Source organism: Pavona decussata, unplaced genomic scaffold, assembly GCF_977016875.1.
Source record: "Pavona decussata unplaced genomic scaffold, jaPavDecu1.1 SCAFFOLD_52, whole genome shotgun sequence".
Lineage (NCBI taxonomy): Eukaryota > Metazoa > Cnidaria > Anthozoa > Scleractinia > Agariciidae > Pavona > Pavona decussata.
The window spans coordinates 1,951,922-1,978,755 of record NW_028145474.1 but is presented as its reverse complement, the minus strand read 5'-3'; the positions used below and the strand labels follow the sequence as shown (position 1 = coordinate 1,978,755).

Genomic DNA, 26,834 nt, shown 5'->3' with positions numbered 1-26,834 from the left:
ATGCAAATGTACTTATTGCTGCAAAATTGAGGGTAAAGTTACTCTGCCGTCTCGATGAGACAAAATGCTGAGCTTGTTTGTAGCAAGCTGATTGCCAAAGTCAGAGTAACCGACGCCGGATACATCATCAAGTAGGCGGCGGAACTCCGGTGGTCGCCGGCTTGTTTTGAAAACACTGCAAAGTTAGTAGAGTACTAAGACATGTTCCTATACGGTAAAGGACCAAGGCGCGTACGGTTTAACCACCATCCCACATTTCTTCTTTTTACTATAGGATATATGTATTTATGAACATTTCAACATTCAAAGGTTTTAAAAAATATATAAGTAACTCCTTTTTTCTTTTACAATCAACCACAGCATATGATTATTCTATTATCACACCATAGCAAAGAGAAACTGACTGGTTAGAATCGCAAAAACTCAACACTTTTCGTTTAATAGTCTCAAAATGTATTTTGTAAACATCTGCGCTTTAAGACCATTTTCTTCCAACATCCTTGAACCCATCACATTTTGTCGATGGTTAAAGAACGATGGAACAAACTGATTCAAAAGCCAATCATTACATTTCATGAATATGTCCTTCACTATTTCTGGATCATGTTCTTCACACATTCCAAAATCAGATGCGCTCTCTGACCGTTGGGGATCATGATTGAATTCATGAAAGACACCTTCCACTCCATCCTTTCTTGCTTTTTCCTCTATGGAGTGAAAAAAAGCCATTTTTAGTATATACGATGGCATCTGATCTTCAACTTTTTCATACAAATCAAAGTCTTCTTCCAAAGACAAACTGTCATGCCGACTTGCGAAATACATCTTCGCGTCTCTGTAGTCCTCAAAGCTAACAAGGGGACAAATAGCGGAGTTGATCAGCGACTTAGCAGCTATGTAACTGTTTCGAATTCGATGTCGACATCTCTTCATAATAGCAGTCTCGACAAGGCATGGAGAACACCTCCAAAGACCCTCATCTTCACTCGCCATTTTTGGGACAGCGAGAAAGGGAAGCTGCGAAAGATCTGAAAGGAGGAGTGGAGACTGCATTCGAAATTTATCTGGCCAAGATGGAAGGCGTACGGCGGGGACAAAATCAACTTCGATCTCCAGAGTTTTATATCTAGATCCTTTCCACAACAGGGAAAACTTGGGGTCGTTGGTGACCTCCTTTATTACCAAACGTTCATCTTGTGGGAAGCTTTCACTGAAAACGATATTGGATAGTTGCTGGGTGAATAGATTATACATCATGTAATTTGGAATCGCTTTCGAGTCCGGTTCAAGGTCTTGTGTAAACTCTGAGTAGTCATAGCTTGTGTGATCCTTCAGAAAGATTTGAGTGTAATTTGACACTGATGATGAAGTTTCTTTATAATCTACCCCTTTCTCCAATGCCACTTTTACTTGGTCACTTGTTTCTCTATCTGGAACAAAAAGGACACTTTCGAGAACGTCCTCTCTTACATGTTTCGGATAAATGTTCTCACTCAGTTCATCAAGGCAGACGACATAGTCAAACTCATCTGGAAATTTTGTCTTGGTTTCTTCTGATGAACTACCCGCGTGGTACAGAGTACAGCGCATTTTCGGATGACTGTCTGCTAGACGTTTTACAACATTTGACGCGAATCTGTCTACAGCATCCCGGATTTCTCCCGCTTCAGGATCTTCGATAACTGTCCCTATTCCTGGAGTGGAAATTAAGCAGCTTAAAAATTCGTTCAAAGTGCCCGACATTCGTAATGATTCCTCACTAGAATCGATGATGTCCTGAAAGGCTTCAAGCTGTAACAACTCACCACCATATTTTGCCAACAATTTCTTTCGCTGTTCTAATTCAAGTTTATAGTTTTCATCTTTTTCATGCATCATCTGCAGAAAATCGAGACTGGACCAAAATTTCGCCACCTCTTCTGCTGTTTGTCCACATGCATCGCGGAGCGCAACATCACATCCTGCTTTGATTAAAAGATGTCCAACAGGAGCCTTGCCTGTCAGTGCAGCAAAATGGAGTGGCGTGGACTGATACTTGTCTTGTCCGTTGATATTCGCCCCTAGTGTGATTAGACAATCGCAGATGACGTCCCACCCCTTCTCTGCTGCCATATGTAATGGTTGCCTGCCTACAGTGTCCTTCACGTTCACGTCTGCTCCACACTCAACCAAAGCCTTAACAAGTTTCTTTCTATTCTTCTCGACAGCATGATGCAAGACTGTCTGTCCCCATATATCGGCAGAATTGATATTAAGTCCCGTGTCCAATAAGAAGTTTAAAATATCAATGTCGTCATCTAACTCTCGCTCTACAACACAATGTAGTAAGTTGCGTTTTTGACCGTCTTCAGCAGTGGGTGAACATCTTTTCTGTACAAGGTATTCCAAAACTTGCAACGGTGCACCAGCAAGTATTGCCAAATGCAAAATGGTTTGACCAATGACATTCTTGGCATTAGCTCCACTGTCATTAGTAACTTGAAGGTCGAAGATTTGTAAGAGCAACTTGATATCATCTTCTGAATATGGTCTGCACTTGTCGATGAGACGATGAATTGGATTCATTCCCTGGAGATCGAAAACTGTCGTAGACGCTCCTGCATTTATTAAGATGCTCACCGTGTTTGTTTTATCGAGGTGATAATTCATGACAGCCAGGTGTATTGGCGACCTACCCTGAGAATCTTTCGAATTTACATTCGCTCCCATTTCAATCAGTTTTCGAGTTAGCTTTTCGTCATGTGGCTTTGCCATAAATGACGAACAGATTGTGTGAAGTGGGGTCTCTCCTTTGGCATTGGTGTATTGAACATCGGCACCGACTGACAAGAAAAATTCAACAAGCTCTTGTCTTCCTTTGCTTATGGCTGTTTGCAATGGAGAGTTTCCACGTTCATCATGGGCATTCAGGGTTGTCTTAGCTTTTAACAGTAACTGGGCAGACTTTACATCCCGAACCATGTGCAAAGGGCTAGTTTTTCCATTAACGTTCGCACCATTTTGCAATAAGATTTCTACACATTTTGCGTGCCCTCCTTTTGCAGCATGGTGGAGAGCTGTAAGGCCGTCATCATCCTCTTCGTTGATGTCAGTTCCGTTGTTGATCAAGTCAATAAGCTCAGTCTCATTCCCTTCACTGGCTAGGCGATGGAGGATGGGAGAAACTGAGAAGTCAACCCCCACTATTTGCTCCAGGAATTGGCCCAGCTGCGCAAATGGTCTGTAGGTGTCGGTTGCCCAGTTATCACCCATAACCTAGAATAAAGTATTACCATTAATTATAGAATGGCAAGCAAATGAAATAAAAAAAAACAACAAAACAACAGAAAAACTTCTGTTAAGGTTAAAGCTAGTTAAGCTAATTTAACATTTCTCTATTTTTAAACCCCTTCTTGATTACCTTGTTTAAAATGGATGTGATACACTGTTTTATGTTTTGTCCAAAACATAAAACATGTACTTATTGGGATCACAAGTAGCCCAGGCTCGTTTGGGGGCCGTCAACATGAAATTGCGCAACAGCATTATTACAAGAGTATGGGAATATAACAATCGTACAAAATAGTTCAAATAACGGGAAAAATAATAAAATCGACTTACCTGTCGTGTCGTGTGTATAACTTGTGTTTTTATGGCATTTGGAGGGGTTTCAGAGCGATTTCAGTGTATTTTAGCTTCTCTGTATTATTCTCTGAAATCGCTCTCTTTATATGGAGAGGAATGCAGAGAAGCTAAATCCCACTGCAATCGCTCTGAAACCCAATCACACGCCATAAAAACATAAATTATACACAACAGGACAGGCAAGTCGATTTTATTATTTTTCTCTTATTTTGAACTATTTTGTACAAACTCTTATAATAATGCTGTTACGCAATGTCATGTTGACGGTCCCCAAAGGAGCTTGGGCTACCTGTTTTGGGATCAGAGAGAATTGAAGGGCGCGTGGATAAGTGTGAACTCGAAGGGACCTTCATGCTCCTCGAAGTGCCCTTCATGTACTGCAGTAAAGCATATATTCTCTTTTTGCTACGAGACCTCTTTAAAATAAGACATTTATTGTGAGATTATGGAATAATATTGCAAATAGTCAAAGACGAAATCGGATCGTCGCATTTACAAAGCGGCAGACAAGGTGATATTTGAAACGTTAATTAACCGCCTTTGCTTCCAGTCTAATTCCTTCTAAACGGCTCAAGCAGACCTAGGAACACAGATAAATAACAGTGCATTTTATTTCAAAGTGCATTATTTTGTAAATGATTATGTTATTGCCGAGACAGTGTTCGGGTGCTTTGAGCGTAAAGGTTTCTTGGGGAGAGCGGAAAACTGCAGCACGCGGGGAATGCCAGACCTAATATTATTCAGAAATTTCCCATAGGGAGCCTCTGGGGAGGAGAGAGGTTCGGGTCTCCTTACTTTGGGCGAACGAGAAGATTTTTATGAACACAAATCGAATGAGAGCTTTAAAGCTACCTACAGACCAACATTTAAGAGCGGCTGACTGAGAATATCGAGAACTCGCGGTCAAAACTGAAATTTCGGATTTCCTCATATTTTGTCAGAAGAATGCCTTTAGAGAACTATTTACGAAAATAACAATAAAACTTTCCAAAGATTTTTCGTTTTCGAGAATTCCGGCATAACGTGAAATGCCGTGATCGCATCGCAGCCGGCGTTTAATTTTGACGAGATTTGGTGCATTTTCAAATCGCTCGGGAAGGAAGACGGCTTAGCGTATTAAAACGATCTTTTGAGGTTAAGTTAGGCATCCTTCTAAAAATACGGTCTTATGAAAATATTGCTGGAGGATTCTTATTTACATGCAGTTTTCAAAGTCCGAAGAATCCTATTTTCAGCATTTTTGTTGACACTTGAAATTGTGGAAACTTTGCGGACAAAATACCTTTCCTGGTACATCGAAATTTACAATGAAAGTTACACTAAAGAAAAGCTCTATTCTTGTGCTGCAACATATAAAAAATTCAGCTTGGGTAATTTAAAAGCCAGCCTTTGACGGAATAAAACACATAGGGAATTTTTTACATATTTTTTCAAAAAATTCCAGTGGTCACGCAAGGACAAGATGACATGTTTCAATAAATTGTTGTCTGTATGTTATTTTTACCGGAGAATTATAAAATTCTTGTTCCAAAACTAAATCTAATGATCTAATAAGTTTTGTATTGTTTTATATACCTTAAAAAGTCTAACTAGGGAGTGAGATGTAACCCCAAATTTGAAAAGGTCAAAGTGTCATGTCACCTTTCTGCTCGTCCAGATCTCAACCAATTTTTTCATTGCCACATGGTGCATCTAGAACCAAGTATTTATGGTATATCTTACTAAATATGAACTTGTTTCAATAATAAAACTAATTGCAGGCGTTAAAATCACTTTTGGGTTTGTGAAGCTGTGCAAAGCAGGCACGTTTTCTAGATCACAGCCTGTCAACAACATGCCGACTGTTGAACTCCCATGACATGTGAACACTTGAAAATGGGGAAATATTTCGAGGCAAAATCTTGTCCTGGTACATGGAAACTTACAATAACAGGTATGCTTGAGGAACGATCTGTTACTTTACTGCTACATGTAAGAAATCTAGTTTGGGTATAACGTTTATAGTCAAGTGTTAACAAAATTTTTTTGTGTGTTTTCTTCGAACTGATATCGCACTGGTCACGCAAGTACCTGTTAACACATTTGAAATACATTTAGTTTGTATAATATATTTTCCCGAGAGAATGACAAAGTTATCGATACATTACAAATTGTAATACTCTAAACAGTTTTTCGTTGCTGAATATTCCTATACAAAAAATTATTCACAGTCAGAGTGAGTGATAACTAATGCCACAGCAAAATTCGTAAAGGCCGATTGCCGTGGCATGTTTTCCGATAACGCAACGTCAGAATGATCGACAAATTTCATTATTGTACTTCACGCAACTAGTACGTTTTTTACAGAACAGAAGAGTGACAATTTGCTCAGTTCTAAAATGAAGCTGTACGAAACAGCGATGTTTTCTACCTCACAGTCGATAGCTAGGGTTAATGACATGTATACGTTTTTATAACTACAGTGTAGTATCCGAGTTGTATTTACCTGCCACCGCTGATTTGAGATAAAATTCCATTTTGCCGGCGCTTTGGCATATTTTCGAGTAGCAGGTTTCATCTACACGTGGTATTGCTCACTGAAGACGAAACTTCCATCAAACAAACGTTGCGGTATTTTCATCTTTTTCGCAGGGGTTCAACACTAACCCGTGTAGTCTGTTTGTCTGTCTGCCTGTCAATAAACGACCTTTATCTTAGCTAATTAAACAGCATTTTCTGAGTCTTTCTAAGTATTTTCTTCCATAGTAAAGAAAATAACATTGATTTAAAGCTGGTTACAACGCATTCAACTTCTTAATAGATACATAAGTTTGCTGAAAATAATCCCTAGATCCCAGGCGCTTGATTTTTCCAACCGGCCCTCAAAAAATCTTGAGTGAATATGGCATTTAAAAAAGAGGACAATGAATGTAGTTAATACGGGGAGAAGAGAAAGGGGGGGAACTATTGTTTTATCTAAGAGAAGGGTACCATGTGGTATAGAGACACAATACTCTGGTCTTAGAAGGAAAGGTGACTGATAAAACTTAAACAAAAAAAGAGGAAATAATATTAAAAAACCGCAATGGTCTCAGCAATCATGCTATCGCTGTGGCTACTTTAATTTGAACGAATTTTGAATCTCCTTCAGTACACACATACCCTTGCACGTAAAAGGTATTCAACAATAATCCGAAGTATTTACGCACTACAGATGTCATTTAATAGTAACTGCAGGTTTCTCATGCTCACAAAAAAAGCAAAGCAACATGCCGTACCTCTAAGGCCTTTATTCGATTCACCATAATAATGATGATGATAATGGCGATGGTGTGATGATGATGATGATGATGATGATGATGATGATGATAATGATGATGATTATTTTAGGGCTTATTGAGGCATCTCTCGACCCCTTCCGACTAAACTAGACGTCTAAACTAGATATCTACGGTCTCAGTTCGTTGGCGGTAGACTCCCACGCAGTTGTTTTGAGGGGACTCGGGGATGAGGTAATACGAGTCCCCTAAAAACGACTGCGTGGTAGGCTACCGCCATCTCGACAGCGCGGGCAGGTGGTCAGATTGTCATTCGACTCATCCTTTCAGAATATCAAATTCCATCAATGTAAAGATCATCGTAGCTTGATCAGAAATATCCCCGCTGTTTGTATTCCATCAATGTAAAGTCAGTAAACTTAAAGTCATATGTTCAATCAACAACATCAGATGATCGATAGCTTTACTAACATGCGTGCGCGAGGATTAATTACATTTCACTGTCAGTTTTGTCGTCAGCAAACACCTTCCTTGCGTTGGGACCTGGATGACTGGAGATATCTTTCTGGCATTCACCCAAAGAAACGCAGGTTGCTGTAATAGTACGAACTTTGACCGCAACCGGACTCGTCGTCTATCAAGGACGAAAATGGGCACTGAGCCATAAATGCAACCGAAAATATATAGATACTGCAAAATATGACAGCGCGGAAGAAGAAATGCAGTCTCTAATATCGAGCAAACCACTCCAAACCAAGAACGCACATTTAACAAATCGAATGTGGTTAGACGTTGTCTGTACTCTTATCGACAACGATATTCGTCATCACAGTGGTCAAAATGTTGTGGACTCACGAGGCGCAGCCGAGTGAGTCTACAACAAATTCTGACCAATGTAATGACGACTATCGTTGTCGATAAGAGTACAGACAACGCTAAACCACATTCGATTTGTTTTTTACCACAATATCAACGCCAAAGAAAATTTTTTCAATAACTGTCAAAATTTCCGCACACTGATTGACGCGAGCAGCGTTGTCTAGACTCTTATCGACATCAGAAACTTAGCCAATCAGATTGCGAGATTAGAAACAGTTGTGGTAAAATGCTATTTATAACCATTTTGCGTCATTGTTTATAAATAGCAAGTTTAAAATAGCTATGTACACAGTGATGGCCATAATATGCAAACAACCTTGGTTATTTTCTGGTGCTCTTCTATCCGGATCGGACTGAGAAGGGTGGACTATTGCTTGCATTAATGGGGATGGTTCATTAAATGCCTATTTTGCAGGCATTGGAACGGTAAGTGCTCATTCAAATATATTATAGCCGTGTAGCTGTTGAAGATAAGGCCAGCCTTGCACTAAAGTGAAAGCATGATTTTCTCTATCGGCTCTGATATCTCAGTTCTGTTTATGATATATAGTCTAGGACCCGCAAATTGAAAACACAGATACCTTGTTCTTCAGCATTTAGAATTCTCGTCTTCGGTTGTCCAGCTCAATCTAGTGCCTGTCACGACTTTTTATTGACAGTTAGGATGGGATGCAACTTTGACAAACCTAGGATTTTTGAAAACTCGGACTGCAACTTTTGCGCAACTTTACTGAACCAAAGGTGTCTTTCACGCAAGTCGATTAGTAATTTAATGGGACATTATCGTCTGTTGGGGGTTTCAGAAACACTTTGATATGAAATATTTACTGATTTTGTTTCGTATCCTTCGCATTGTTGACGCTGGCGTACCGAGGAAAGCGTGACATACCACCTGAACGTTTCATTTTTTCGTTTGCGATAATAGGAATGAAATTAATTTTTAAACGGATAAACCCATCAACAGATGAGATTTTGTTTCCGAATAACAACTTAGTTTTATTCCACCAGAAATGAAACATAAACAATAAATTCATTTTAAACTTATTAACTTGTTCTTGCGTGACCACTGCCATTTTTGAAAAAAATAATTATTAAAATTCCCTATGTGTTTACTTCCGTCAACGCTTGGATTTTAAATTACCCAAGCTGGATTTTTTTATATATTGCAGTACATGTATAGAGCTTTCCTAAAGTATAATACTTGCCACAAATTTCGATGTACCAGGACACGATATTTGTCCGCAAAGTTTCCACATTTTCCAGTGTTAGCGAAAATACTGAAAATAAGATTCTTCGGACTTTAAAAACTGCATGTAAATAAGAATCCTCCAGCAATATTTTCATAAGACCGTATTTTTAGAAGGATGCCTAACTTAACCTCAAAAGATCGTTGTAATACGCTAAGCCGTCTTCCTTCCCGAGCGATTTGAAAATGCACCAAATCTCATCAAAATTTAACGCCGGCTGCGATGCGATCACGGCATTTCACATTATGCCGGAATTCTCGAAAACGAAAAATCTTTGGAACGTTTTATTGTTATTTTCGTAAATAGTTCTCTAAAGGCATTCTTCTGACAAAATATGAGGAAATCCGAAATTTCAGTTTTGACCGCGAGTTCTCGATATTCTCAGTCAGCCGCTCTTAAGCTAGTTTTTGTTTTGTTTTTTTAATCAGTGATTGCGGTGAATAAAATCCCAACTTGCGGTGTTGCAGTGATGTCAAACCCTTCGGTGTGCGATGTTTGTGTTTTTCAAGTTACGCTAAAGTTATTTACGGTGCTGTGGTTTCTTGTTTGACCTTTCCCAGACCAAAATTTAGCAACCAAACTTCGTTAATCCGTGCTAATTTATGACAAGCGCGTACCATTTCTATAAACAAAATACAGACCAATAATGCCTAGTTTTAACTATTAAAACCAGTTCACGTCTTACACAAGCCGCGGATAACGTAAGCCGCGGCTTACAATAAAACGAGGGCTTCAAGCTAGGCTTAAATAAGCCGCGAAAACATTTGTATAAATGGTATCGCTGCTTATTTGCGGCTTACGTAAGACGCAAACTTACACTGCGCAAGCGCAAGATTTCCCCGCGCTCGCAACATTTAGCATACCTCAGTGACCGACTATCACGTAAACGCGCAATCTGATTGGCTACACAGGTGCCGTCTATTTAGTATAAATCTACTAGTGTTCTATCACGAATGCCGTTCTCTGATTGGCTACGCTACTCGCTATCTATTCTGTGATAGATAGTGAGTAGCGATTTTCAACAAAATGGCGCCCGCTTCTTCGCGTTTTCGAAGTGTCTGCGATGAGGAAATAGATCATTTACTTGTTTAGTTTTGAACGACTAGTAGATTTATACTAAAACAATTAGATTATTCGCTCTCGATTTCTATGCGTGATAGTTGATTCGGGCTTCGCCCTCATCAACTATCACGCGATAGAAATCTCGAGCTCATAATCTAATTGTTAATTTGATCGATAGACGGCAGTTTGTCAGAGCGCGCGCGATCTAGCATGCATCATTGCACAAATATAAAAAAATTTATGAAATTAAAAGATTTTTTTGCTTCCTAGATCGATCACTGAGGTATGCTAAAACAATTAGACGGCTCGCTCTCGGTTTCTATCGCCTTTGATAGTTGGCTCGGGGCTTCGCCCCTCGCCAACTATCAGCCGATTGAAACCTCAAGCTCGCCGTCTAATTATTAATTACTTATATTAGCCGCGCTCGTATAAATGGTTCAGGTCGCGTCTTATTTAAGCCGTGGTTTATTTATTTCTCGTATAAATATGCACGTCTTCGTGGTGTACGTCACCCTTTCAGGCCTAGGGTCAGTTACTCCTTCGGGCTCGGATACTTCAACTTCAGTATCGCAAAACAGGCCCATAGTTATCCCCGAAATGCTCGCAGCGTTAGAAAACCAAGAATGGAACTCGTGGAAAAATAACGGATGAAAATTGCCAGATCTCGCCGGTTTTTTGCAAATCGAGGCAATGTACGATGCTGAGTCCGGCGCGGTAGCAAAGGTTGGTCGCTTCGAGTTGTACAGCAGTCACTGAAGGGAGAGAATAGAGGATTCGTAGAGCTTATCAAGCAAAATACAGCTGCCATAAGGGCCATTTTATGGCAGATTGTCCCGGGGGGGGGGGGGGTACTCCTACATATGGGCTATATAGGTATGTGCCGCGAGATAGGGTATGGTTTTTGAGGTTCTCAGTCCTTAAATGGGGTATCATTTTTTCCTCATTTATCAACGCGTTCCTGGATTAGTCCTTAGATAGGGTACCTAAATTGTATCAGTTAAATTGAAGCCTGTAAGCGCCATGTTTTACGAAAAAGAAATGGCTTATTAAAACTGAAGTGTCCGCTGAAGTATTAGAAAAGCGATTTTCATAGAGATTTGTGTTTATCCGTGTACATTAGCCGTTGTTTGGGTCCCTTGAATAGGGTGTCATTTTTCGGGTTCGGTCCTTAAAAAGGGTATCCGTTTTCCCTTCCTTTACCCTTAAATAGGGTCACGGTTTCGAGAACCTTCGCGGCACACCCCTATTGAAAATTTTCGGGAGTACTGTGATGGAAAACTGTGATGTTTCTTCAGAGTTCATTCATATGACTAAAACCTCCATATCAGAGCACGTGTGGTAATGGGGAAACTCTTATATAAAAAAAAATGGGTGCTAGTCAAAAATTATAAAAAGAAGCCCTCAGAGGGTAACAAGATCTGGTTTTATGGGCGTGGCTTGAACTTTTTTCACCCCCACGAGGTAGCAATTCTAAGACAAAACATTAACTGACACCTTCATTATTTTAAATAGCAATGAATTGAACCTATTGATCAGTCATTGATTTCATTGATGTCATCGATTAGTTATGTCTGCTACTTACAGAGTTGATAATCAAATACCTCCTGTCATATTTTTTACGGGTCAATACCCTGAAGAGTACCACAAAAGCTCCCGCTGACCTGTCCTTATAAGTCTTAACACCCTAGGAGGTGCCAAATGCACTTTTTAAATCCCTGAAAGGTACAATGAGCAACCCCATCTTTTTATATGGGAGTTCCCTAGATGTGGTCATAAAACTATAAGGAGCCACCTTGAATAACACTCAACGATTGGTGAAAATTTCAGACTGATGAGCATTTAAGCGAGTGAAGACTGATCCAATATTGAGAAGATGTATTCATATACTGCTTTTCAGATGATGAAACAAAAGATCCATTTGCTTCACTCACTCGGCCAATACTTCTCTGGTTAGTGATAGGTGACGTAACTGGCATAATTAATAATTTAACGTTGACACAGGGAGTAATAATATTGCCCATTCTCCTGAGCCAGAGACTCATGATACCATTCCTCCTCAGAAAAAAAAAAAGAGAAACCTACCTAAGTACAAAAGTATTGTGAATATATAATAATACTAACAACTACAATTAATTTATATAGGTATTAAAAATAAATTAATTAATTAATTAAAAGGTATGTTAATAATTTTCTCTAATGACTCTGACCATAGCTAAGATATGCACCGGTTGCACTGGTAGCCTTATGTTGACTTTCTGTTGGTTTTTAGCATGAATTGCGAGTTTCTTGTTCGATGCGAAGAAATGAATTACAAGCTTTTGTTGTAGAATCTTTTCTAACTTATTGTTCCACATGCGGACGTCTGATATTATGTAATTCTGTCCTACTGTTAATTAGGCTCAAAGTTTCAACAATAAGTGGTTATATGATAAAATATTTATTGAATGAGTAAGGTTAGGCCGGACTGGAAAATATATTTGGCTCTTGGTCAGTCATACGGACCTCGAGCCAAATATTTTCCAGTTGATTCAATCTATAACAATCACCAATAATAAATATTATTGCTATTGATTGATATTGGCAATCAATAACAATCAATAACTCACAGAAAATTCTTTATCAATTACTATTGATTGGCAAAAATTGATGACAATCAATAATTCCTGTCTTCACGATCGATTTTTAAAAAAATCGATAATAATTGTGAGGAATATTCAAAGATGGCTTTGTTATTGCATAAAATAACACCAGATGTAAAACCAGACATTCATATTCAGCATGCTACTAGGTTATATTTTCCTTTTGGCCTACTCTGAGATCTATTCTTATGTTTGTTTCCTAATGCAAATATTGAGATCACTAAAGAACACTGACTTTGCTGTTTATTTTGTTAAAATTTCTTAATGCTGACGATACTACGAGACTGGAGAGTTTCACGCTGCTACTCTGGGCTGAGCTCCTTCCAGTGTCGCAAACTAGCAAAGAAAGTCATGTAAAGCCCAAAATGTTTCTTCCAGTTGTTTCCGTTAAAATTATGATTCTAAAAGACTCAACCAAACCATTACAGACAAGATTTGGCAAATATTTTATCAGTGTAACTTGTAAAAGGACAAAAATGATTTCTCAAAACAAATATTGATAAAAGTCAAATATACCAATCAATGAACCAATAGTTGTGGATTACTATTGGCAATCAATAATTTGCAACTTTTTTTCTTCATCGATTTTCATTGACAATTATATCAATCTTTATTGATTTTGTTGTTTTATACATATTGATATCGATCAATACCGATTATTGGTTTATTGATTGGCTACGCCTGGAGGTTTACCAGAGTTTGTGCACAGTAGCAGTGACAGTAGCCAAGGCGGGTGCCAGCAGCTAGACGGTACAAGATGACCCAGGTTCAAGCAGATTTATTTACCAAACATAACCGAACACAATCGAATGGATTTAGTGCGATTGTGTTCGATCGAGTTCAATAGGCCCTTTTCATGATGACGTCATTTGACTACAATTACCAGAATTCATTTCGTTTTCCTTTTCAAATTCAAAGTTTGTAATCCCAGTGGACAGCAAAGAACAATGGCAATAATTAGCATGAGAAAACAAGAAACTGAAGGATTCTGGTAGTTGTAGTCAAATGACGCCATAGTGAAAATGTCCTATTGGTTCAGAAATCGAAGTCTCACAAAGTTTGGTGCTCGATCTGGTTCGACTGCCAAACTCAACCGCGCTTGGGTTCGATAGACTTCGATTTCCGAACAATAATCTTCGATATTATTACAAAATTTCTACACGCAAAGCCAAAGCGTGAGAAAATATTGTCTTTTTCTCTTACGAACCGTTTCCAAAGAATGAAACTTTAAGACACACCGATCCTACCTTGTTTACTTTGTCGCTGGGGATAAAGAGTTAGGTTATTCGACTGATGATAGCCGGAAGTAACTTGATATCATCAGCCACAGCAACCAGTGGACTTAGCGTTTTGAATGGTTTGTCCTTGTGAAGAAAAGATAGTAGGCTTTATCTTCTTTCCGTTCCTTGATTAAAGAATAAAAGCAAGCCACTCACAAACGCGTTTAACTCGATCGAAATCTTTGCGAATGTAAAAGTTCCGTGATATTTGAGCCGAAGCGATCACGTGTAGTAAACGCGCGGGCTCTGGGTACTAATATATCTCTTTCTCGGGAGTCTCCAACCTAATACTCGAATACTGCAGAGTTGATAGCCTGCGTGGCAGGCGCTAGAAAGGGGAAAATTGGGCGCGCGAGAAACAAGCGGCGCGAGGGAGAGGGGGAAAGGAAGCTTCCTTTTCCCGTCTTCCTCGCGCCGCGTGTTTCTCGCGCGCCCATTTTTCCCCTCTCTAGCAGGCTACAGAGTTGAGGACAATAAAAGTTGTGTTACATAAGGTAGTGGTTTTACATAAAGTACTAATCGCGAGACATTTGTGAAAGATTGGGAACACGTTATTGTTTGGAATTCTCTTGTCCGTGATCGAGTACTTTACATGTAAATATTCAATGCCATGTATGCTGAGTTAACGAACCACTTTCATGAAATTCGGCAGGTCGAGGAGGTTTTACATTCTATGCAGTTTTGGCTTTGTGCTAATTCTGTTCTTTTTCTCACACTGGAAAACTTTCAAAATCCTTGAGCTTGATCAAAACGTTATTGACAGAAATTTCCTGCACGATCAAAAGATAGACCCCCGAAACAGCAAGAGTGGAGGGGATGAGGATACAGGGGACGCAAAATGCAGTTCGGAAATTGGGGTCCAGACTTCTGGCCATTGCATGAACAAAGGTGAATATACACTGTATTCAAAAAGGACATTAATTAATAATAATTATTAATTAATGCAGTTAAGGTAAGTTAAATATAAGTTGATGTCAAAATGTTGCCAGGTTTGTGAACAACCATTATTGTTTTACAATTTTCTGTTTACATGACCTTTTCAACCAAAAGCTGCTTCTTACTTGATTGATAAGATGACATGACCATAAGCCAGTTTGCAGAATATGGGAAAACTTGACGAGATCTCACACATGCAGAGACATTTTCGAAAAGAAATAAACAGCAGATTTTCTGAAAACTCGTGCTCTGCAGGCTGAACCATAAACATCAGTTTGATATTGGTACTGCAGGGTTTTCTAACTTAAATATTTATTACTTTAAATGTTTTTTTTTGTGTGCCTGAACTACTGGTATTGATCATGGTATGGTGGTTTTCGTTGGCGTACAGTGAATTAAGGACGGTGCCTACTATTGTTACTGCGCATACGTTCTGCGCATCTCGTGATACGCGGGTTTCCTATGGGTGGTGCCTACGTACAGGAATATTTTTGTGCGGTTTCAAACTAGATGGAGAAAGTAGAGCTTAGCAAATGCTTTTGGTATCTCAAAAGAAAATTGGGGGGTAACCATGCATTTTTCAGAGATAATTAAGCTTCAATTTAGGAAAAAATCCCATACATTGCTTTATATTTTGGCGCTTTTTCGAGATATTATTGCTTAGTTATCTCTGAAAAATGCATGGTTAACCCCAATTTTCTTTTTGGATTCCAATAGCCCTTGCTAAGATCTGCTTTTCCTGCATAGTCATAATTACCGCACAAAAATGCCTGGTATTAGTAGGCACCATCCTTAAGAGTCACTGGATGCTTGGCGTTAGCAGGGTTATGCCTCTGGTATTTTGTCGTCAGCACCAATTTAAACATCTGGATGAAAACTAAAAAAGAGATGATGTGGAGTAATAACTTATAATTAGTAATTTCCTTTGTAAGGAAACACCATGACGTTCTAGAGCCCAACCTAACCTCAAACCCCTGATTTTTCAATCAAACTGTTTGCCAAAAAATTGGAAAATTGGGTGTCCAGGGCACACGTCTCCAGTTAAATTTGCAGCTGATAAAATTACTTTCCTCTGATCATTTTAAAAAAAAGTGGGTATGATGTTAAGTCCGATGTGCTAAGCACCACACTGCTACTTTCCAGTTCCACTCACAAAATATGCCATAACTCATGCAGAAATGGCATTATTGTAATATATTCTATTTATTTTATGGAATTTCAGAATTGTAATATATTCTATTTATTTTATGGAATTTCAGAATTGTAATCTTTAACAGTTTAAGTCCTATTTAATCTATTAAATTTAATACCTAACTGTAAGGTGCAGTTGAATGAAACTGCAAATGAAACTGCATGAAATAATCAATTCATTATTAATAAAATTTATTGTTATTATATTCCATTACCTGCTGAGCACGTGAATAAAGTATGGAAACATTTAGTCTAAGCTGACTAATAACTAGACCTTGCTTTCATATGAAAAAGACAGCAAGGAATGTTCATGCTGAGTGAGCAACCTCTTGATCTTAGTACTGCAGGTGGTAAATAGCCATTATACTAATTCACCTGCTTCTGCTGTGGGTTTGGCTGTTGGTGTAATGGTTATCATCATGTCTGCACTGAATACAGGAAACTGAGATTTAAGACCTTCCTGATGAACCATATTTCCCCACGGAATGTTAAATCTTGCTTTTATTTGTGAACTTCACAGGTGTTTTAGGGGTCGCACCATCTGACACGGTAAAGTATCAACCCAATGCAAAGGAATTCTTTGTTTGTTTGGATGGAGACCTGAGTATAACCTGGAGTTCAGTTAATGACGATTACTGTGACTGTAACGACGGCAGTGATGAACCAGGAACAGGGGCATGTCCAAACACAAGGTAAGATATGCCATGATCAGATTTTACCCAATACTGCAGTATTTACTAAATGTGCCCACCAGGCCCCAGTTGTCCAAAGAGCAGATAACTTTATCCAGTGGATAAGGCGCTATCCAGGGGAGCAAATGTACTCCAAAGAATGCTTTTGGCAAGTTTCCCACACAATCTCATACTTAAATTTGACATATGCTTCAACTACATTCACAAATAATAGGCAAATCGGGAAAATCTTGCATACATTTTACCTGCTGGATAGTGACCTATCCAGTGGATAAAGTTATCCGCTCTTTGAACAACTGGGGCCAGTTGTAACTTGTGATCAGGCGCTATTTTCATTTTGCTTGACGAACCATTCCAGCGGGAAACGTATGATGAAAAAGGTATGTCAAGCGACTGAAAAATGATAATGATGATGATGATGATTATAACAATGGCTATACAGAATTTAAAACCTGATAAAACCAGTCAGCTGGTATTCACCAGTGACCAGTTTAAAAGGCCAACTAATACATTAAGAGGACATAAGAGCATTGCTAAAATCAGGCTAGATCACAGGTTAACTAGTTGAGATCAGTGGTAGGCATCAAGGTCTCAAAAGAAATGTGTTAAATAGCGTAGTATGTGCATAATGTTTTAGGAATTTGCATCGGTTAACATAAATTATTTCGTGAACAATTTTATGTAAAATAATTTTACAAGTGAGTGTCACATTATTAAATAAACTACTCCAGAACCAATAATTGTCGAGAGACCTTACAGTCGGGAATTTTTTCTTGGCATGTGGGACATTAGACAAGGAAGGACTTTGAGAAAGTCTTTTTTCTTACTAAATTTTTCATTTCTGTTTTGTTTAGATTTTATTGTGCAGGTGAACAGCAATATTTGCCTTCCTCCCGTGTTAACGATGGGATATGTGACTGTTGTGATGGTTCTGATGAGTGGAAAAAGCGAACAGTTAGAGGAGATGTGCTACAGAAACACAACTTCAATGTGAAATATGCACCATGTGAAAACTACTGTTAGAAACATTGACTTACTAATGAAGTTAGAGGAAGTCGATATATGTTGTATTTCAACCCAGATGTAAAAATTAAATGAAAGGTTTTGGGCAAGAGGGGTACATTGGTGTGAGTGGGGTTAATTTAAAAAGAAGCCATATTTTGGCATGGAGACCCAGTTGTATGTATGAAACTTAGTTGCATATATTTTAATATAATTTTGAGCAAAATGTTGAATAAACAAGAAATAGCTTGTTTTATCCCATGCCATAAAGAATACAGCTAATCAGAAAGCTAGAAATCCATTGCATATTCTGTGGTATGCAAAAGGTAGTATTCCACCAAAAATCCTGGTGTTCCACGCGGCCCTACAAATTTTTCCTGCCGAAAGATCGATTGAAGAGCCTGCAACAGGTCAAAATTTTCATTCAGAAAAAAAAATTGTCAACAACTAAAACATGGAAAAAATATACCACTAGTTTTGACCTTAATTTTGAATTCATGGAACCAGGCGTCCAACAGGAAATTTAATTCAATGAGTGGCATGGGATAAATTAGTTATGCAGTGCTTTCTCGTGGCATACCTTGAATATCCCACTCGTGACTTGATTTTGCTTAATGCATACACATTTGCCTAAAGGCTCGTGTGTATACTAACAAAAATCAAGTGACTCGTGGGAAATTTCCCGGTATACCATTCGAAAGCATTGCATAACTAGTATATACAAGTTTTCCTAGAAAACATGAGAGACAAACACAAAAGAGATATGGACACTCAACTGGTTTTGTATGTATACCAGACTGAACCAAGTCAAGTGAAGCATTGGTAGTTGTGAACAAAAGAAATCATTTTAGCACAAAGTTTCATAATTCATGAGAACCAGTCTGTAACAAAATAGGGCTTATTTGGATCAATTTTGATTTTAAGGCAAAAAAGGCACAGTCATCTCTCTTGCCCAAAACCCTTGAAATGCTACAGAAGCACAACTTCAATGGCAAATATCAATAATATTCAATTATTGAATATTTGAATATTATATTCATGTATTCATATGGGCAACCCCATAGGGAATAACTCATAATATATTAGCACCATGTGGAAACTTCTGTTAGAAACATTGACTAACTTATTAATTTACCAGAAGTAAAACATCGAGTATATATGATGTAAAAATCAAATAATATTATTTTCAAATATTTATTTTGCACCCAAGGGTTTGTTATTGTTATGATATGTAGATTTAATACGTGACATAGTTGTAATTATTTGCATACTAATTTCCATAGTTCCATGTACGTTTTCAGTGGTTTGGTACCGTGAATATAAACTTTTTTCTGGTATTTGCATGTTAGTTGAACTATCCGTGAGCTATTGATTAAAAGACTCAAACAGTTATCTGGGCCCAGTTTCTCGAAGCATGGTTAGCGCTAACCCGGGTTAAATACCATGACAACCTATAGGTTTTAATGCCTCTTAACCAATGGTTAGCGCTAAACATGCTTCGAGCAACTCAGCCCTGGGCGACAGGCCATTCTCACCTTCAGTTGTCAATCAACCATCAGAACGTAAACAACCAACAAGCAACATGTCCATTTTCTGGGAAAAGTACTGAAGAAATTCGTCTAATAATAATATTTGTGCTTTCTTTCAAAATATCCATACTCACCCCCTCACCTGTACAAACCTCCTGAGTACAGCCCCCACCCCTGCACTCGAGCTATTTTAGTAATCACTCAATTGACAAGTCCTGTCAATAAACATCTAATGTATTCATTTTACCCATATGTAGGTCAAAACCAAAATTTTGGATGATGCTATTTTCCTGCCTAAAATAAAAAAAAAACTAAGGAAATGAAAAATCAAGGATTGTAAGCATTTACAAGATCGTTTGTGTGCAAAATGTTTGAGGCTAGTCAAGTCAAAATAGTTTTGTATTTGCACCTTAACTAGCACTATTTTGGTGGGAGGGATGTTTTCAGCTTCCCAAAACTGATTGACTTTATAAAAGAGGTTGACTTGGACCCTGAATTGTTCCAAGTTAACTCCATTTGGGCAATCACTGGATATTGAGAAAGAAACCCAGGTTTGTACTGTTACTTTTTTCTCAAAGTATTAGTTTTGAATTCTTTTAATTTAACAGGCAATACAAATTATTACTGCTTTTAATTGCATCAACAAGATGCCCCTCTAATGGCATTACACGGAATGCTTAATGTAGCCCCAATTATTCCCCATTGTATGTTTCGTAGATATTTAAAAAATATCCTCCCTTGGCCATTGAAATAATTGTCTGAATGGTTTTATTCAGATATATTGCGTGATACTTATCGTTGTGTTACTAGGAATCATACCAGAAATAACTATGCAATAACGTCATGACCCCGCTGAACTGGTCTGGCCTCCTCTAGCTCTAATCCTTCGCGTTGATCATTCGATCTGTTTTTTAAAGCGGATTTTCTTTGCTGTGAACTCTCCCAATTTCCGCCGTTTCAACTGTCGAGTACTACCTAGAAGTTATTATTTCGATTTACTGCTTGAAAAAGGTTGGTTTTCCCTCTGAAAACGGCAGATCCGGAGTCTTAAATTCAGACATGTGGCCGCCATTGATCGAAAACAACTTTTCCAAATGATGATTTGCTTTGACGTCACACAAGTAGAGATGAGTGGGTCCCCTCCCTCGTGATATACGCGCAGATAATTGAGTTTGATTGGGCCGCTTTTGTTCAAGACAATCAAAACAATAGATCCCTTCTGGGAGAGGGAAGAATTTAATCTAGTTTTAATGAATAAATCAAATGATAATTTGACGTCACACAGAAGTGATGAGTGGGTCCCCTCTCTCGTGATATGTGCCTGAAAAATAGATTTTGATTGGGCCGCTTCTGTTGAAGACAATCAGAACAAAATATCCTTACTAGGGGAGGACAGAGTTTAATGCATAAATTAATGTGCACATTTGCGACACCAATGAACAAAAAGATACCCGACCGAAACCTAGACACGTCATGCCCTGCGGGCATTCCGTGTAATGAGCTAATGTACCAAATTTAAAGCTGATTTTGAGCAATTCAGATAACTAGCAGTGGGTCACAAAGCAGTGTGGAAGCACACTAAAAAGCAACACCCAACAGCCTCAAATAAGCCTGCACACAAACTTTCCCTATATCCTTGGGCTACCTCAAAATTTTGCAGTTCTAGAAAATATCCATACTACCCCCATGGAAGGTTTTTTTATTTTGCATCCCCCATCCCTTAGGAAATTCCAGTTTAGCTTCATACTTTGCTTCTAAAATTTTGACTTTTAAGAACCCCTCCCCCTGGGAATTTCCAATTACCTTCCATGGGGTGGGTATGGATTTTGTTCTGGAACTACACAATGTGCTTCACGAATGTTGGTTTTATCAAAGAGTTCATAAGGGAACTTGGCCAACATAAAGAGATTTGAGTGCTGATGTTTCGAATGTTAGCACTTCATCAGAACATTTCCACGCCCCTACTGATTAAGCACCAGTTTCTTTAGAATACCCCCTTCCCCTTATTAAAATAATGTGCTTCAGTTCTCTGTTTTGTGTACATGCAGCTATTTCAATCAACGTCATCAGAAAACCATAACCGACAAGACTGCAAGGTGATTAGGGTAACTGCCTCACAAATTTACCAAACTCAGATACAATTCACCCCCACGGGAAATGAAGCAGAGACAAACGTTTGTAGCGTTTTTTCTTATCTGCAACACAGCCTCTGTGAAATTGAAGCCAAATAACTATAGCTATACAGAGAGCCATACCACCTTTCAGGCGAGGTTTTAAAATCTGACGTTTGTTGAAATAGCTGCATACATCCAGACCCAATTTACAATATTTTGATGTCAAGTGTAGTTCACAGAAAGGTCTATGAAAAGCCAGTGGTGACCGAGGGCAAAGGAAAATTGTAGGCTACAGTGTACAAGTCAGAAAGAGCCAAGAAAAGGGTTTTGGGCAAGAAAATCTTTCACTGTTATTAAACCTATGCCCGGTCTGGGGAGTACCCCTCAGAATTTTTGGTGCAGGTGTGAGGCTCAGTTGTTCAATCCCTGAACATATCAGACCAAAACACAAAATTTTCCAACCTGGCCTCAAAAATTTGTACCCAAATCTAGAATCTATACCTGTTTCTGTAAAATTCATACCCATTTTCAGCCTTTCAGAGGAAATTTGTTAAAATCTATAGCCTATTTCAGACCAAAATCAAAAACCAAACCCTTTGGGCCACACCTACCTATATAGCTTGTGTAGGGTAGCAATCCCCCCCACCCCTCCCCCAAGGACCATGCTAGGAATGAGAGGAGATTGACCTTAATTCCATTGTTTCCTTTTGTTTATTTAGCAAGGTTAGGGATGACAACCATGACAAGCACACACATGAAATTATATTGTTGCCCTCACAAAATTAGTTTTATTCAAACATATTGCAGAAGGTTTATTTATTTTGCTGCCTCCTCCTCTTTGGCGATCTGTTGGATCAACTCCTTCCTCTTCTGTTCTTGACGTTCATCTCGCCTTTGTTTGGCTGCCTTGTTCTTCATTCTGCGAGCCTCAGCTTGGTCACTAAAGCACAACGAATAATTGTATAACATGGTCAGTGAAGATGAAGGGACATTCTTTAGCAAATCTGAAACATCGCAGTGTGGGCATATTCAGCCCTCTTAAAATAAGCTGGCAGCTGATGATTTTGCTGCCCCTTGTTAGGCCCAGTTCAGACGCCGAACTTTTCATGAGCCGAACTTAATTCAAATTAAGGTCGGCCCAAATCACGAAAATCCCGCCTTTTGATTCAGACGCCGAACTTAATTAGCCGAACGTAATTTACTTGAAGCAAAACCAATCGAAATGTTAGCGTTTTATTTTTTATTTTTTTATTTAAAATACGTTATAATAATTTATGCATTAGGTTCGGCTCATGAAAAGTTCGGCGTCTGAATCAAAGCCGTTCCAAAGCCGAAATTCTCGGCTGGGCCAGGCGGGAAGAACGGCTGAGCCGTTCCAAATTGAAACAGCCGTTCTCAACTGATTCAGACGCCGAACTTTTCATGTGCTTAATTCGAGGTATCAGGTTCGGCTCATGAAAAGGCCTTACCTACTACAAAACAATTTGAGAAACCTGAAATTGGATGAGAGCACTTTATTTACTGTGAATAGAATATTGCATAATGATGTGACAGGAGCCCAGGACCAAAGTCAGTCATAGATTGAACAATCTCAGTTTAGTCAGAAAAACTCCTTTGTTGCTGTTTGCACACTTAGTCACCCATCCCTCATAAGATGAAGGCCAGGCCGGCTTAATAGTGTGCAGTAAGTTACTGTCTGCTTAATACCTAACGTTGGCACACATGAGAAGAACATGTCCCTTAAATTCAAACTAGTTTGAATTTGTGGGTCAAGTCACAGGACGTTTAGTCCCTGCAACCAGAAAAAATGTAGTTCACATTATGAGTCAAGCTCCCTCCTGTGTACCAACATCTAAGGAAGGTTATGCACCTATCTATTTCAGACTAGGAATGAAAAAGGAAAAATTGAAATTGTCAAATGCAACTACTAAATTCTCTACAGTTTTGATTAAGGGCCCTTATGGGTTGCATCACAGCAGAGTAAGCAAGTACTGTAAAGTATGCTGTGCTGGCCATCAGTTGGCACTATCATTATAGAACAAGGATCTTTTCCCCCATTCAAAAAAAGCTGCCTAACCACTATGCAGAATTAACAAGGAAAAAGGCAAGTCTGAGAATAGAAATCGTGGTTTATGCAAGATTTAATGAAGAAGATACAATATTTTAACTCTATTTCAGAGTCATAATCATGTTGTGTCACAAGGATGTTATACTAGCAGAAGTGAAAGAGAAAGCATTCGCATTGAGCTTTACTGCTAATGTCAGACTTGCAAGGCTACTTTGTCAGCCAATGCTGCAAGTTTAGGTCCAACAAAGATATTTAAGCAATCAGCTCAGCTCCCAGTCGTTCCAAACTTGCAATCTCATTGGTTGATCATTGAAAGACAAATTATGGTGATGTAATGATGGAGGAAGAAGACCACAAAATGCAAATAGAAATTTTGTGCAAATGGAATGGAATGGAATTTGGTTGGAATGGAAAAAGTGGAGTTCGCCCAAAGGTGGTCTGTTTGTTCTGGAAAATGTCTGTTTGATCTGCACATACCATTTGCATTTCAACTTGTCAAACTGAAAATTGTGGCCAAGAGGAAACCTCTTGCTGGCTAGCGACATGAGGGAAAACTGATAGGCTTGGGAGACACGAACATAATCCTAGCCAATAGTAGTTGACAATCACAGTCAATAATTAACCTAAATGGAAAGCACCCCATGTGATAACTTCTTACTGGGTAAAGATAATGCAACATAGCTCACCTGAGGAGCTTAGCACGCTGCTTCTCAGCCTTCTTTTTGTGGATATACTCCATCAACACTCTCTTGTTCTTGAACACATTACCCTTTGCCTTCATGTAAAGGTTGTGGTACATGTGGTTATCAATTTTTTTCGCTTCTCTGTATTTTCGAAGCAGCCTTCTGAGGACTCTCATACGTCTCATCCAGATGATTTTTTCAGGCATACGTGCGTTGGCTGTACCCTTGCGCTTACCATAGCCACTGTGTCGCCCCTTCTTCCTGGCTTCATCAGCCTTACGAACACGAGCACGACTGTGGATGATCTGCGGCTTCTTGATGATCAAGCCATCTTTGACGAGTTTTCGGATATTTTGACCTAAAATATGCAAGCAGAAATAACTACAATTTACCACTCTTGGACTAATCATCACAATTGTTGCTGTTGTCATAGCATTCTAGACAAATCTTACACATTTGCCATGCTAACCAAAAGAGTACCCACTTGGGGAAAAAGTTTTGTTTCATCTACAACTTGAAATCAAGACCAAGATTAATTTCTTGTAAATCTACTTGAGATGGTAGCAGATGCTGCAAATGCTTATCTGATCAACCTGAGAATACCTCATACAAGTTCTACAGTTCTACTTATGAAAGGATCCTACACAGAATCATAATGACAGTGGACTACTGAAGTGACAACATTACAAAAATTCAATTTCTGACATTATAGGATTAGTTGTTATATCTGGGAGGAGCATCACAGAAAAATTGAATTGTCAAAATAGAAATTCCTCTTCAGGACCTTTGAAGTTTTTGTAAGATCCTGTAAACTTTTAGAAGATTCTGTGGAATCCTATGAAAGATCCTGTAGTACTTTAATTTACACAATTCTGCAATATTAGCATTCTACTAAGATCCTATCAAAAGCTCCTACAGGATACAATGGACACCATAGGATTCTTTTAATCTAGATTTAAGAGGCAGATAGATGTTACTAGGATGCTGTGTGGATTTTCTACCAGGGATGAGATGAAAAATTGATTTTATCAATGACAGTGCACTGGTTACAAATACTTATGGGAGGTGGCATTTATTTCATTGGTTACTTACGGGAGTTGGCATTTGCAATTTCATTGGTTTCGTTAGGATCTAACCAGATCTTCTTTTTTCCACACTTAAGGACACTGGCTGCCAGCCGCTTCTGAAGTCGCAAAGTACTATGACAAAGAAAAACAAATAATACTTCAGCACAAAACTATGACACAACCAAGTAAGACATAAGAAACATTTCCAAATTCCAACTCAATCTGGAATCTGCAGGCCACCTATTTGCCACTCTCAACAGACTGTTACGTGTCACCCTTGTTAAACAAAGTTGATTGATTGATTTATTTTACAAACCAAAAAAATAAACATTGTGCTCTACTGCATCTTGATCCAAACTCAATCACAATGAGTCCTAAACTCCTTCTGATTGAAGCAAAACAGGTTTGTCAGTCTTAAGACTGGTGTCACCTTCACTAGACAAAGTGAATCCATTTATTTAATCACTGAAAATATACCAAACATTTCACAAAGTTTACCTAAATAATTGAGTAAACCACAAGTTGAACACCCCAAAATAGCAAATAAAACTTGTGACTGTCACATGTAATCAAATCTCAGACAACTTTCTGGCTACCAATTACTGTGCAATCAAATTAAATGTTTGATTCATGGAATTTTAAGCAAATGTTTCATTACGTTCAACTACAAAACCCAATTACAGGTCTGGGTATGACAGAGTTTGATTATAATTTTTTGACTGTCCTCAATAAGTAATCCTGGCTATGAGAAGGATAAGACGGAAAGATTTCTGCACAGCCCCCTTTATTTAATTATACACGAACCACTGTCATAGTAACCCTCTTCCTAAAATGGAGAGTTTGAAATGCAAACTGAAAACATAATTAATGTATGGGGCTGTGAGGAAATCTTGCCTGAGAAGACTTGCAGGAATTGATCACAAATATCGTCATCATCATCATTGCTCTCTGTTTTTAGTTTGTCCATTTTGAGTTGTATTAAGAATAATCAGTATCACATACTGCTGATACAAAATATTCTTAAATTCATAAGCTTACAAACAACACAATATATTCAGTTGAGTTTTGTGATGTCAACATATTAAAAACTTCAAATTTCCAGTACACACTACTCTTCTTGATACAGCTAATAGTATTTCTAGAAGTATGATTTACGCCACAAAATATCACGTTCGCGGTTATATTGCAACTTACTTTATTTACAACGCAAACTAAGAAAGTCACATGGCACTCAACTGAAAATATTTCCATTTCTATTCTGTATTTTGCTGTCCCTAGCTACACGTGCAAAGGATTTCCAACACAATTTTTATGTTTTCCAATCATTAAATTCATTATGAACGTAACCACAGTAAAGAAAAATACATTAGCTTCAAGCTGAAGCGATTTAATGAAGCGAGAATAATTTTGAAGCGCTATTATGTGTAAGTTTTCCACAGGCTTCGAAAACTTTTCCTACCTCATAATGGCGGCGATTGAAAGGGAAGAACGTGGTGGTGCAATGGCCTATAGGGGGGTTAAAAATTGAACAATTGGGGATGGGAACATTGCTGAGGGAAGTGAA

General features: G+C 38.5%; 3 protein-coding genes across 3 annotated transcripts; 1 reads left to right on the top strand and 2 right to left on the bottom strand.

Moving 5' to 3' along the window:
- Nucleotides 1–279: 279 nt before the first annotated feature.
- On the bottom strand, nucleotides 280–14,208 carry LOC146480876 (uncharacterized). The gene is made up of 2 exons (XM_085109217.1): nucleotides 13,956–14,208; nucleotides 280–3,255 (listed from the first exon to the last, which is right to left on the bottom strand). The coding sequence occupies exon 2, from the start codon at nucleotides 3,250–3,252 to the stop codon at nucleotides 424–426; it is 2,829 nt and encodes a 942-aa protein (XP_084965343.1). The 5' UTR covers nucleotides 3,253–3,255; nucleotides 13,956–14,208; the 3' UTR covers nucleotides 280–423.
- Nucleotides 14,209–14,491: 283 nt separating this feature from the next.
- Nucleotides 14,492–19,201, top strand: LOC146480875 (uncharacterized). The gene is made up of 3 exons (XM_085109276.1): nucleotides 14,492–14,876; nucleotides 16,636–16,807; nucleotides 17,662–19,201. Exons 1-3 carry the CDS (start codon nucleotides 14,627–14,629, stop codon nucleotides 17,828–17,830), a joined length of 591 nt encoding a protein of 196 aa, XP_084965402.1. The 5' UTR covers nucleotides 14,492–14,626; the 3' UTR covers nucleotides 17,831–19,201.
- A 3,011-nt stretch (nucleotides 19,202–22,212) lies between these two features.
- On the bottom strand, nucleotides 22,213–26,778 carry LOC146480874 (large ribosomal subunit protein eL19-like). Its single transcript, XM_085109275.1, has 4 exons — nucleotides 26,730–26,778; nucleotides 25,296–25,402; nucleotides 24,207–24,561; nucleotides 22,213–22,392 (listed from the first exon to the last, which is right to left on the bottom strand). Exons 1-4 carry the CDS (start codon nucleotides 26,732–26,734, stop codon nucleotides 22,269–22,271), a joined length of 591 nt encoding a protein of 196 aa, XP_084965401.1. The 5' UTR covers nucleotides 26,735–26,778; the 3' UTR covers nucleotides 22,213–22,268.
- Between the last annotated feature and the right edge of the window lie 56 nt (nucleotides 26,779–26,834).